General features: G+C 44.2%; 1 protein-coding gene across 2 annotated transcripts in view; it reads left to right on the top strand.

Moving 5' to 3' along the window:
• The first annotated feature begins 9,201 nt into the window (after positions 1-9,201).
• Tmem170b (transmembrane protein 170B) overlaps positions 9,202-14,513 on the top strand; it is a 39,743-nt gene continuing 34,431 nt past the window's right edge. The window contains exon 1 of one of the 2 annotated variants that reach the window (XM_037205778.1): positions 9,202-9,669. In XM_037205778.1, the coding sequence (XP_037061673.1) occupies positions 9,573-9,669 (97 nt within the window). In that variant the 5' untranslated portion in view covers positions 9,202-9,572. The remainder of the gene's footprint in view (positions 9,670-14,513) is intronic. The other variant, XM_028867760.2, reaches the window with a different exon arrangement.

Genomic DNA, 14,513 nt, shown 5'->3' with positions numbered 1-14,513 from the left:
TGGGTCGGTAGCGCAGTGGAACTGGTTTCCTTGTAAGAAGTGAAGAGAGACATAAGGAGAACACCTATGCCTATAATGACAGGAGCAGTCTGGGGTTACATAGCTGTAAACCAAGAAGCACCTAGGGCTGCTGGAAATAGCAGAAACGAAGAGGAAGGCTTGGATCAAATTCTGACCTAGCACTTTAGGAGGAATAGGGCTCTTGCCTCTAGGACTACGAGAAGAGAAATTCTGGAAATTCTGTTCTTTTGAGCCCCCAGTTTCTGGCGTTCTGTGGTGCTAGTCCCAGAACCTTAATGAATTCAGCCACCACATCCTTAAACTGAAGATGATACTGTCTTCCTAGGAAGGGTGGGAAATAGCACACTGAAAAATGCTTAGTACAGTGTCTGCTCTGGAGCTAGAACTCAAACAAATGTTGACAATATGTTATGTTATTCTTTAAGGATCTGGTTGTAGGCAGAGGGAAAAAATAATTCTAGTCAAGCCATGACGACAATAAAGTCCGAAATTTTTTCTTGCTAAATTACTGGTGCATAGTTAAATGGAGATGACAAACCCCTCACTTATGATGACATGTGTCATTTTAGATCAAAAGAAGCATTTTCTAGGTTGGCCACTTAACTGGTGTGACGCCACACTTCAGAATTTCAGAACACTAGACTCACCCTTAAATTACAGACATTAGCACCCTTGAATACAACTTTTACAAGAATGTCAATTTTATCAAAGCTAATTATAGGTATCCACATATGAAAGAAGAGAATCTTATTTTAAGTAAAAAAAAAAAAAAAAAAAAAATCAACTTTGTTGGCTTAAAGTCTCAATGACTTAAATCCAGAGAAGATTTCTTTCAACAGAACTTGGCAAAATGGCACGCCACTCTACATCTCTCTGACATGTAAACAGCTCTAGCTACACTGTCTGGAAAACTGAGGAAAAGTTCAGGGTGAATGTGTAATTGAGTTCTACTCAGCAAGTTCAAAACAAATGACTAATCTAATGTCATGGACTTCCTTTCTTCTCGGACTTTAGACATCGGTACACAGGCTTTGTTAGGTTTTACTAAAAATAAAAAGGAACGAAGATTTTAGAATGCTTAGCAAACTGCTCATATCATATTTACATGACCAGAAAGGAAGATGAGAATAGGGAAGAGAGACTTTACAAATTGTTCTCCTTTAAAGAAACTGTTGCAAGCAGATCCCAGACCATTAAAAAGTTACAAGAGGGTGTGGCCCAGTAGTAGACTATCTGTTGAGAATGTTCCCACCATTTTTTAAAGTCACATTGAAATCTTTCATTATTTAATTTCTAAACAACGTTTAACATGAAATCTATCCTTTAAGCAACAAGACTTGTGGACCAAGAATTTGACCATGCTTTATCTTACCCTAGAATAAATTTAAGTCCTTATTGACCCTTTCTACTGTACCTTGAGCACCAGAGTTGACAGTACAATATTAAATTATACTTCATTTGAACTTGGAAATCCAGGATAAATACAAGGAGGCTGAACATAAAATAGGAGTTCCCTTGGCAACCAGACTCTGAGTTCTTGAAATGTTCTCTGGTTGCAAGGAGGAAGTTAGAGTTTATTGTGCAAGCTGTTGGTCATAGAGCCGTTGGCAAACTGAGAGATGACGGTCAACCACTGCCTAGCTCAGTGTATTTCTCAATGTATGTTGGCTAATGGGATTTTAAAACATTGGCTTCCATTCCTTTCAGAATCAGGAAAGACAGAGCTATTTGGGGAGGCGGGGAGTTGATTATCTTTCTAGCTGATTCCATCTCAAACCTGTGATTAGATTGCAAGGCCTTAGTCATAAGGCAGGCTTTGATCTTTTTCACAAAGGCAAAGGTCAGATGTTCATCTTTTTCTGTTTTATAATCCTCTCAGCATTTATGGACAATAGATATATACATGTATATGTTAATGAGTATACACATATAGATTATGAGAGCACACCTATACATTGTAATATAGTCAATATATTTACTGAGTACTTATATATCATATATAAATATATAAAACTCCTGAAGTTGGGTGTTTTGCATATTTATCTCACAGTTTGTAAAACCTTGTGGTGGTTTGAATAAGAATGGCCTCCATAGGATTATACATATGAATGCTTAGTCACCAGGGAGTGGTTGTTTGGAAAGGATTAGAAGGATTAGGAGGTGTGGCCTTATTGGAGCAGGTGTGGCAATTTTGGGGGGAAATGTGTCACTGGGGGTGGTTTTTAGGTTTCAAAAGCCCACACCAGGCCCAGTGTCGCCCCCGGGCCCCCCCCCCCCCCGTCTCTCTCTCTGCTTCTCTATCTATGGATCAGGATGTAGCTCTCAGGTACTGCTCCAGCACCATGCACAGCATCTTACTTCCCACTATGACGATAATGGACTAACCTCTGAAACTATAAAGCAGCCCCAATTAAATGCTTTCCTTTATCAGAGTTGCCCTGGCCATTGTGGCTCTTCACAGCAATAGAGCAGTCACTATGACAAAGCTAAAATCTTTAGGCACACCTGTTCAGCCTGATCAGGTAGGCACACCTGTTCAGCCTGTGACAAGGGATCTCTTTAAGCCGAGCCACAACATACTCATCTCGGAGTTGCCTGTTGATTGTCTTTTTCTATGAAAATGTAAATGTCCTGTATCTAGGGCTCTTGATGGAATCACTTGGGCTCTAGTAGTTGTGGGCAGCCCTGACTTTCCAGCTTTGCTGCTTATACCACAATATCCTGTCTTTCAGGCTGCCTTCACTCCATGATGTAATGTATGTAATGAATGTAACTGTGTGGTGGACACCTACAGCATCCTAACTGGGTCTCCAGAAACAGTTATTCTGCACCTTCACAGCTTCACACAGTACCCTCTTGGGGGACTTCTTGCTTGGCATCAGACCTTGCCATACACTGCCTTTTGTATGTTTCATGCCGGCAAACGGTATCAGGTGGTCAACACTGCCAAGCTCTGTTGTTAGCTCTAGATGTACCTGGCCTCCTTGAGCCACAGTTTCATTTGCCTCTGTGTGGACCCTGGTGAGACTTTTTTCTAGGCGACTGTGTTTGAACAAGAGTCCCTTCAGTGACACTGTCAGCCTAAGCTCATTCCTTTAAAATGAATTTGAGTTTTCACAAGTTGGGCTTACTGCCGGGAGGTTTTCCTATCATTAGGTTTCTCTGTAGTGGGACTAAGCCCTTAGACAACCACAGCTGCCTTCCCTTCACCCTGCTGCAACTCGAAACTTTCCTGCCGGACTGCTTTCCCTGCCAAACGGCACCTTTCATATCTTTTTGCTCTACTTGTCATTGTCTTTTACTGCAGACCTGGATAAGAGCAATTAACCACGATATAGCCTGAATACAACCCTGTCTTGAAATGCCCTCTGCCAAACAAATTAGCTCATTCCTTTTGGATTTAGCCACACTCCAGTTCTCGGGACAGTGGCAAAGTGCGATTCTCTGCCAGAACACAACAGCAGTGCTCTCTAGCCTGGTTCTTGATAGAGTCCTTGCTCACCTCTGCAGCGCTATGAGCCAGGCCTCCACTGTCCACATCTGTTGCTGTTCTTCTGAACGCCCACCAGAAGGACCATTAAGCATTGCTTGCAGCATTGTAGGGCGTTTCTAGCTCATACCTCCAAACTCTTTCACATTCCTCCCACACACCTGCTCCAAATGCCTAAGAGCTACATGGTCAAGTTTATACAGCAACAGCCTTAATTCTTGGTACTAATTTTCTGTATTCTATTTGTGGAAGGAATACTGACTTGCTGTTTAAGGATTTTATTGTTTACTTAAGTGTAGATCTATGTGCAGATGCCCTCAGAAGCCAGAGGGTGTTGGATCCCCAGATCTGTAGGTTTGGGCAGTTTTAAGCCATCTGATGTGGGTGCTGGGAAACAGATGTGGGTTCTCTGAGAGAGCAGCTTTAGCTGCTGAGCCATCTCTCCAGCCCCCAACTTTTTTCTTTTCAAAGCAAACAGTCAATGAGGTTGAGTCAGGCTACAGCAAGCTCAGAATGGTCCTTTGTGGGTTGTGATTGCAGAGCCTTCATACTGACACTTAGAGTTTTCCCATGACATCACCTTATGGCTTGGCTACTCTGCTATGTGAGTATTTACTAAAACAAACACCGTAGTCTAGGTAGCTTAAGTAATTTATTTTCCATAGTTCTGGAAGCTGGGAGACACAAATAAGGGTGCCATTAAACTCCATGTTTGTTGTGGGTCCTTTCCTGGGTTGCAGATAAGTACCTCGTTGCTGCATTTTACATGGATGACAGACCATCTCCCTCATCTTTTCTAATAAAGAAATCAGTCTCATCTACAAGGGTTCCACTGTCATGACCTCCTAATAATTTGGGAAAGTGTATCAGTTTGGAGAGATATGGACATTCAATACACAGCATGGTCTACACTGAGGTTCAGGTTTTCAAGTCTATCGTATGTATTTGAGGTCAGATCCATGCTTTTCACTGAACTGGGAAGGAAATGGCAAAAAGATGAAGTTTAAAAATGCTGATTTTTCTCAGATGTTACAGCTGGAGTTGAAAAGATGTAATTTAACCTGGCTAAAAACAGGATGAGTCACAAGAACCTTGTAACTGTGTTTGGGTGAGAGGCAGTGAGCAGTTGGGGGGAACTGGTGGGAGGACACTTTTCAGTGTACACATTTCATACGGTGAGAGTTTTGAGCCACTCAAATATATTACAATTTTCAAAGTAGGAAAATATAAGTAGATGTTTTCCTATCGAAGGACTCCTTTACAAGTAAGTCCCTTTGACTTGTTCATTAGGAGAAATATTTACAAGGTAGCAATTCTCATATGGCTTCAAAAATCCATATTTAAATGTGACAGTAATAAAAACTAGCACCTACTGTTATTTATAGATACAGATTGCATTCTGAGTGCTTAAGGACCCGAATGCCATGTACACTGGTCCTCAAAATATCTCAAGAAAACACTGCAATGAAATATAAGTATAATGATTTATGTTCCCTGCAGTAAGTAACATATGAAATAAATATATAATGAAATACTAAAATTCACAGATAATGAAACTGAAGCTTAGAGGTCAATAGCCCATTGTAATTAAATGTTCACATTGGCTTGTGCAGTTAAATGGGGGTTAGAACCCAGACACTTGAGCTTTAAGAGTAGACAAAATATCCAATCTACTGTGCTATGATGGGGAAAGAGAAGAACAGTTATGAGGAAGTGGAAATGTGTGAGTTTTAGACTGTTTGGAGTGAATTGACAATGGACAGACTCTCAACTGAAGTGTTTCACCAGTCATGGTGATAGACATTACCAGAAGCAACCAGAGGACCAACCTCAAATGTTGTATAGGTGTTTCCTTTAGAGGGAAACACGTCTCCTTGGGTGGAAGTAGGGGGGACTCACAAGAAAGTTACAAGAACTCACCACAAGGTTAGAGAACTTGCACAACCTTCCTGAGGTTACATAAGCAGTAAACAGTTGCTGAAGGAAAGACTCTCACATGAGACACGTGAGGGGACCGGCCTCTCCACGAGGTGGTAGGCGGGTGTTCGATATCGTTAAAGTACTATTCAAACACATGAAGGACACTATTAGTGTTCGTTATTTATTGTGGGCTCTCTTTCCAGAATTCATTTTCTATTAGCAAAGACTCTGGGGATGGGTTAATTTGACCTCCTGGCAGGTGTCCACTCTCCTCTGTTGCCCTGTCAGCCTTGAGCAAAAGGCCTGCCGGTTAACAAGTCAGCCAGTCTCCTAGCACCAGTCATCTGGAACACTCCATGGATGCCCTGAGGAAAGGCACTTCACACAGGTTGTCCTGTACTTCCTGCCATACAGTCTTTGATGAACTCTACCTGGATCCTGCAACTATTTCCATCTAGGGGAGCATTTTTTTTTTCCTGGCAGCCTAGTGGTATAGTGGTTGTTGCTGCTACCAAACAGACTGGGTAGTTGGTGCAACCACAAACCTTCATTAGCATGAGTGGTTTTCTGTGGTTGTTGCAAACATCTCTTCTTTGACTATTTCAGCAGGTTTTTCTGGTTCGTTTTGTAAGCCGTCCAAGAGACAGTGCCCTGTGCTACTGTCCCTGGTGTTAACAATAACACCTCTCTAAAGAGGTCTTTACCTCCTGTCCTAATTTGCTTCCTATTGCTATGATAAACACCATGCTCAAAAGCAATCTGGGAAAGAAAGGGTTTATTTCATCCTACAGTCCATCATGGAAGGGAAGTCAGGGCAGGAACTCAGCCCAGGAACCTGGAGGCAGGAAGTGAAGTAGAGACCATGGAAGAACACTGCTTACTGGCTTGCTCCTCATAGCTCACTCAGCTTGCTCTTCTAGACAACTCAGGACCACCTGCCCAGGGATGGTACTGATCATAGCGGGCTGGCCCTCCCCACATCAGTCATTAATAAAGAAAATGCCCTAGGCAATCAGATGGAAACATTTTATTTATTGAGGTTACCTCTTTCCAGATGACTCCAGGCTGTGTCAAATTGAAAAGGAAAAAAATGAATAAATAAATAAAACCAATGAACACATCTGCTTATTTTGGATAGGGCAGACCAGGCTGGCAACATGAAGAAAGCACCAGAGAGAACAGAATAACAGCAACGACAGAATAGCACCAGGTTGGCAGTGATGGGAGAAGAGCTGAGTGGCCAGAGGGCTGAGCTGCGGGGGGCTGAGCTGCAGAGGGCTGAGATGCAGGGGGCTGAGCTGCAGGGGGATGAGCTGCAGAGGGCTGAGCTGCAGGGGACTGAGCTGCAGGGGACTGAGCTGCAGGGGACTGAGCTGCAGGGGGATGAGCTGCAGAGGGCTGAGCTGCAGGGGACTGAGCTGCAGGGGACTGAGCTGCAGAGGGCTGAGCTGCAGAGGGCTGAGCTGCAGGGGGCTGAGCTGCAGAGGGCTGAGCTGCAGAGGGCTGAGCTGCAGAGGACTGAGCTGCAGGGGGATGAGCTGCAGAGGACTGAGCTGCAGAGGGTTGAGCATCAGGGGGCTGAGCTGCAGAGGGTTGAGCATCAGGGGGCTGAGCTGCAGAGGGCTGAGCTGCAGGGGGCTGAGCTGCAGGGGGCTGAGCTGCAGGGGGCTGAGCTGCAGGGGGCTGAGCTGCAGAGGGCTGAGCTGCAGGGGCAGCAGAGGGGCCAGCTGCAGTGACACTTACAGAAGAGGCAGAGCTCCAGGCCTGGGACAGGTGGACTTGGCAGCAACCGTGGCAGCCGCCCTCCTGTCAAATACCTGGAGACACACAAACTGCCAAAGGGCAGTACTTGAAGAGCTGCTCCTTGCCTACCCACAATTCCTATCCGAGTACAGCAGAGGGTTCCAGCCCGCCCACTGGTAACAAGTGCAAGATCAGACTCTGTTTTGATGTAAAGAATTTGGTATTTTATTCACTATGGATTTTTGTAGTTTAAAATATACTGCATTTTAATATTCATTTATCTTGATAAAAGTTTTTTTTTTTTTTTTGGTAAAGTTGCCTTAAGTTTCATATTCCACTGTGTCTCAATCATCTAACATAAATGCTTGGATATGAGTTTTTTAAAAAAAAAATCACATGGAAAAGGAAAAATGTTAACTTTCCTATGAAGTTTACTCAATTATTCATTAAACAAATATTTCTGGAGCATTTTATTCTAAGCACTGCCCTAGGTTCAGGGTGTTTTCAATATGTATTTTTAATGTGTGCTACAGCATTTTAAATAAATCTGTAATTAAAGAACCCAATAGCTTAAAGCTTATGAGAGGAGAGTTTAATGAGATGCTCCAAGACTCGGGTATAAGCCTTTCACTAAGTGTGTTCACATTCCCTAATAATGTCAAGTCCCTTTCCTGCATTATTGGGTAACTTCCCATTCTGAACTTTAATGCTAGGGAGGGACTAGTGAGCCACGACAGACACTATGGCTGCCAGAAAGAAAAGAGAGAAAGAAAAAAATAAGGGTAAAATTAGAAATGATGCCCCTTCAAATCACTTAATTCCTCAAAATCAGTTTCTCTATAAAATACAAAGAATTAGAATGTTAAAGCCTCATTTATGTCTGATAATTTTGAAATAACAGATTTAATTTAGCTGATAAACTCTAAATTACAGTGGGTTTTAATTCAATTCCCATTAATGATCCCCAAATTTCCTTTTCCTATATTGTGAGAGCAAAAGAAAAATATACATAAATATATACCTGCATACACATTGTTGTCATTTTTAAAGTGCTCACTAAGAGTGACAATATTTAGGCCACTCGACCCTTCACTGTCTGAGCAAATACACCTGGTTAGTTTAGTTATGTTTTCTTCCCTTTCCTCTCTAAACTTTACCAGCAGTGTTTGAACAAAATGGAGTTGGGTGAGGTGATAGCACGCTTTGCAAACACTTAAATTTTTATTTTTCACATTAAAAGGTTTCAAACTTCAAGGAAGAGGGTAACCAGCATAGCTGGACTTAAGATGCTTCTGAGGCTGACCTTGGATTTGAAGGACTGGGAAAGGGGGCTGATCTAGTTTAAGTGCTGGGGAGGCATGTGTGATAACAGAGACTCAAAGCTGTAGATGAAAAGAAGAGCTAGAACCAACCTTGGCCAGGAGGATTCAGACACCTGCCGGGCCTTGCGTCAGAAAGTGATTTCAGATCCTGCAGCCCCGGGAGGTCAAGTTCGTACCGCCCGCAGGAAGGCTAGTTGAAATGACAAAGAGGATCTATTTCTGTTTTAGTGGATTTAGCAAAGGAAGAGACTTATCCAGGTCACTGGACTCACAGACAACCCCGCAAATAAAAACATCTTAACATTGTCATTTACATCTCTGCAAAAAGTTGCTCGCAAACGCCCTCACGGAGACGGAAGGGTCTCGAGTCGCGAAGCACCGTCTCAAAATAAAGCCCGAACGGAGAGCTCCTCAGTTCCACGCGCAGGGACGTCATGCCCGCCCTGCTCACCGGCTCTGGGTCTCCGGGGGCGCGCAGTCGGGCGGGGGCGAGGGGCGTGGAGGCTGTTCCCTCGGAGCACCCAATCAGCAGCGAGCCCCGGCGGTGGCGCCAGTGACGTAGGAGGCGTTCCCTCCGCCCCACTGCGGGCGGACGCCGAGTTCTAAGCGGCTGCGGGCGGCGCACGCGGAGCCGGGGCAGTGCGCCTGCGCAGCCGCTCACCCGGGGGAGGCGGGGCAAAGGGGCGGGCACGCGCGTGCGCGCTCCCGGGGCGGTCGCGGGCGGAGGGGGCGGCTCCTCGAGTGTCGGCGACCCTAAGGCCGAGCTAGCGGCAGGCGGGCGGCAGGTGCCGCGGCCCGGCGCCGCAGCCTCGTCGCGCGTCCCCGCGATGAGCCTCGTCCCGCGGCCTGTCCCTGCCGGCTGCCGGTCCTCGCGGGCCTCACGGCGTGACCCGAGCCTCGTGGCGTGGCGGGCCCCCGCGGCGCGACGCGGGCCCTGAGCGGGAGCGGCGGTGCCTCCCGCGGCCCAGGCCTCGCCCTCCCGCGCTCCTCGATGTCTCCCCGGCGGGGAGGACGCTGCCTGCGACACCCGCCGAGCGGCGCCCCCCGGAGCGCCCCGCTGTCGCCCCGCGGCGACGATGAGGGCGGAGGGCGCCGACCACTCGATGATCAACCTGTCGGTGCAGCAGGTCCTGAGCCTCTGGGCCCATGGCACGGTGCTGAGGAACCTCACGGGTAATGCGCGGGGCGGAGGGAGCGGTGGGGACCCACTTCACGCGTGTTCTGGGCGTCCTCACCCCCCCGGCCTGGTGCCGGCCGCTGGAGCACGCGCGAGGTGCGCCCGTGCCCAGACTGGATCACAGTTCACGTTTGTGTCATTAGCCCTCCCCCCCCCTCGCCCAGTGCCCCGCGTACACACATACACACACACACACTCACACTCACACACACACACACTCACACTCACACACTCACTCTCACTCAGCTTCTTGAGGTTTCGATCATTTTTATTCTCTCTTTCCTGGTATAGCTCTTTTTCTTGCTGACAAACCTCAAACCAAATACAGCACTTCCATTCCCTGCTCACGGCGATCTGTTTGCTTGGACCGTTCTTTTCTTTTTTGGAGAGCGAGATGACTAAGTAGATTATAGTGGGTCAGGGGCTGGGCCAAGGTCTAGTTAGAGCAGTCAGAGCAGTTGTCTGTCTTCACTGCTGTTTCCTTCTGTCTGTCGGTGTCTCCTTCTGGCCTCAAGTTGCTGCATCTGTGACATTTGCGAATTCTGTGTATTTCCCTTCAATAATCAAGGTGATTGGGAATTGAATTTAGATACGTTATAGCATCAGTTTGTGGTTGTTAGAGTGAGGCATTAGTACACAGCATATTTTCATCCAATCTGTAGGCTTGCTTTGGGAAGAAACTTTTGGTTTTCTTAATGTGGAAATGTTTATACTCTGAGTTTTTAAGAGGGCTTCTAAAGAGGGATAGTGACAGGAAAGGATAGGATTAACAATTGGAGTCCAGGGTGTCTACTTTTCTGAAACAACCACAACCTCCCCACTCTACCCCCCCCCAAAAAAAAACCTCAGGTCTTTAAAATCTCATAACTCCAATTGAACATTAATATTTCAAAATTTGTGTGATGTCAAGTTAATAGCATATAGTATACATATGCATATATTTATAGGTAAAAATCTGACCTGATACAGGGCTCACATGTTCAAAGAGAAAAATGTGATGGAATTATGTACCCCCAGGACAATTTTCAGGTTACTTAATTCCTTATATAAGGAAACTACACAATTAAAGGAAACCCTGGAGCCAGCAGACTCTTCTTGGTTGCATGTTTATAGTTCTGAAAAGTTAAATCCACATAAAGGTAATTTCAAGATAACACTCCCTTATCTTACTTATGACTTTGTGTGTGTTCATCCACAGTTTCATATTTCCAAAGTATGATTGTTTATTAATGAATAATGATAAAGACTTAGTAAGAATATATGTTGCCTATATTAATAACTAGCTTGGCTCATCAAGGTATTTTATAGAAAGTTAGCGTGGGGACTCTAAGAGTAAAGTGTAAATGTAGTGGACCTGTTCGCAAGATTTAGCAATATTTTAAAACATTTAAGATTCTTATCATTGCAATGGCTTTTCAGCTCCACAAGTCACCCATTTGGTTAGGAATAGCAGATAGCAATCCTGGAGAGCTTTGCTTATCTCTGGTGTGAGCCTAATAATTGCTTATATAAAGTGGCAGCCTGTGGGTCTGTGTTTGAGGCCAGCCTGGCCTACAGAGAACCCCTGTCTTTAAAACAAAACAAAACAAGAAACAAACAAAAATCATACAGGGGACCGTAGCTGTCCCACATGGAGCTTGAGGCTTAGTCAAGAGATGCTGTGTGCTGTGCCATGTGCAGCCTAGTCTGTTCAAAACAAGCAGGCAAGCACAGCTCCCAAGATAATCAGCCCACCGTTGATTGTCTCCTATGGATTACTCTCTATATATAATTTCTAATCTTAATAACTCTGCAGAGTAGACATACAAAGCATTGCAGGCAAACGAAACTGCCCTAAGTTCTAGTGAGCAAATGGGCCTTCAGAGCAAACCTGCCTACAGGATGCCTTCCCTTTCCCTCTCCACAGCTCTTGATTCAGCCTCATCCTCTGCTCTGTCAAGCGGTGTGACTTTCTTGCTTCATCCTGCTACTTCTGCTCTTTGTGCCTACTTCTGTTTTTGACTGCGTTGTCATTTTTGTCTCTGCTAGCCTGAGTGTTTGAAAGTAAGGCTGCTGTCTTGCTCCTTTCTGAGTTCTTATGCCATAGCGAACTGGACTCTGGCACATTGTAACTGCTGACCCCATGTGTACTGAAGTGAGACTGTGAAATAGGACCTAACGCGGGACTTAAACATGCTGCTGCGTTGTTTTGTCTAGGTCTCTTAGAGTGAATGTGCCATTCAAGTGCAGTGGGGGGCATAGGCAGCCTTTGTAGACAGTCATCTCACACACTTGGAAGACGGGCAAATGCATATTGAATGCAGTTGTATTTAGTGCTAGGTACTGGCTTGCGTGTTTCTTTATTTGATATTGTCAGTAGTTTTTGAGAGATTGTGTATCTTCACTTTACAGATGCAGCCGTTGAAGCAGGAAGCAAGCTTCAGTTTGGTAGCTTACATGATTGTCCCATGTACTGTTCATTCAGAAGGCATATTTGGCATCATAGCAAACTTGTAAGTGAAACAGATAATGAAAAGAAGCAGAGTATAAAACCAGGCTATCTTGGATTATGGCTGAAGGGATTATAAAAATCTGGGTATTGGGAATTTGAGTTAATTAAATACCAAATAAAAGAGAAGTAAGCTATCGTTTCTCTTCTTTGTACAAATAAGCAGTGTGATTTTACTCTTAGGATTTTGTCTAAGAGGCAGGAGTCTGCTTTGATAGGAATAAACTTAGCCGAGAAGAACTAGAAGCATCCTAACCCAAGAGTTTTCCAGTTTCTGAACTACCACTCTGTCGCTCTTACCAGCCTGCGGCAAGAGGCAGGCCCGGAGCCGCTCCTGACTCTTAGTTCCATGCCTGTCCTTTCTGCCCCACATAGCTACTTAACCCAGGCAGGTCTGAAAAATAGTAAATCTTAAGATTAGCCTGGCACATGTTTGTCGCAGGCTGAGAATATGTAAAGTTATCTCCAGTGGCTGGGCCCCATACATCCAAGACACATCCCCTACACCCACCCCTGCCTTCTCCCCTAGCTGCCTGAAACCACAGATAGTATCTAGTCCTTAACATGCATACTTATGATACAGTTTACTTTCTGTTAGGTGCAGCAAGATGCTTAACAATAAAACCATAAAGCCGGAAAATTTTCAACTACACACTGCCACTACTGTATCACTACTGTTGCATTCTGATGCTATTAAGTAAAGTGATGGACTATTTGAACACAAGCCTTGTGATACTGAGGCATCCTATCCAGTAGCTAACAGTCAGTCTGATAAGGCATATGGTTCCTAGGTCTGTGTACCCTTGACAGAGATGAGTCTTAGATAGAACAGAACAGCATGAGGTGTCGTCATGCTATTCAGAGTGGCCAGCAATTTTAAAAGTATGAGTTGTTTGTTCCTAGAATTTTCAATTGAATATTTTTGGATGGTTGGTGATGCAGGTTGCCAAAACCATAGAAACTGAGATCTTCAATGATGGTTTACTGATTTGTCCAGTAAATAAAAGATGCTGGAAAATGTTAGATATTATTGAAAAAACAATGCTTTCTAAAATTCCAAGTGGCTATTGTTTTGTAAATTACTGACCCATATTTATTATATTCCCAGTCTTAGGAATTCTCTAAGGTTTGGTCAGCTGTTTAATGTTTCCCTCTTTTGGAGACGTTCATATGAGGATTCTAAGAACAAGTCTTTCCCAAATCCTGTGTCTGTTACTAGATGACCACCATCCACAGTTGCTGTGTGTCCACCCCTTTCTCTGGATGTAATGTTTCAGATTCCTCCTTTGCTTAACCCTGAATAGCTTTTAGGCTTTTTTTTTAGCTTATTAGAGAGATGAGTGGCTTCCTTCCTTTCTTCATTCACAAGTACCCTTTTCTATGAATGTGCTCTAAATTCCTACCCCTCAATCTGAAGTTGAACTCCATACTGGGTCTATCTTTTCAGCTTTGTACCTTGGTTGTTTTTTTATCCTAATAACTAGCTGTATCTTTTTGCTTTATTTTGTTTTTCTTAACTGATTTGACTCCCAATTTGTATTCTGATCCAAATTTGGTTACTAAGGAGTTAGAGAAGAATTTTACTTCAGAAAAGGCAGGTCCTTAAACTGCTGGCCAAACATAGTGGGGTTGGGAAAGGGATACTGGGCCCTGGGAGAAAAGTAGATGCTGTCTTAGGCTTGTCAACTTCCTCTTTGACAGCAGAAGACGTAGGGGGCAGATGCACCCCTTCTTCTCTTTCCTGGTAGTAAGTGTTGAGTGTGGGGTCCAATATATAGTGAAAGATAAAAGCTTTATAGGTATCTATATAAATATTGTTCATTTTGTGTATACATGTGCATGTATGTACAGTGGGTCCTCAAATTATGATATGGTTATGGTCTGATAAACCCATTGTAAATTAAAAAAAAAAACTATTAGTAGAAAATGTATTTGATATATCTTTCTTACCAAAACCAACACTTAGCCTAACCTATCTTAAATGAGCTACAGTAGCCCCTGGCTGACCAGAAGTCATCTTAACACAACATCGTATTTATCAAACACACAGTGGGAACAGAGTGTTGTGTGGGCATAGGCTTACAGCATTTTAAAGTTGACAGTTTGTAAGTTGAAACACTGGTAATTCGGGGTCTCTCTTTGTCTCTGTTTATTTACTTTTAGAATATTCATGCACATACTGTTAGTCTCCATTTAGAGTTTAATAGTTGATAAACTGTTTTGCTGTCAGCGGAAAGGGGAGAAATAGTTCATACACGGTGGTGTAGTCAGCACCTTTATTGTTGTTTTCAGGTAGCTTGCCTCCCTTGGTGTGGCTGTGTGTTTACCATTAGGTTACATTCCTTTACCGAG

This window comes from Peromyscus leucopus, chromosome 5, assembly GCF_004664715.2.
Source record: "Peromyscus leucopus breed LL Stock chromosome 5, UCI_PerLeu_2.1, whole genome shotgun sequence".
NCBI classification, from domain to species: Eukaryota; Metazoa; Chordata; class Mammalia; order Rodentia; family Cricetidae; genus Peromyscus; species Peromyscus leucopus.
Note: the sequence above shows the minus strand (reverse complement) of the source record. Positions and strands in the feature narration are given on the sequence as shown.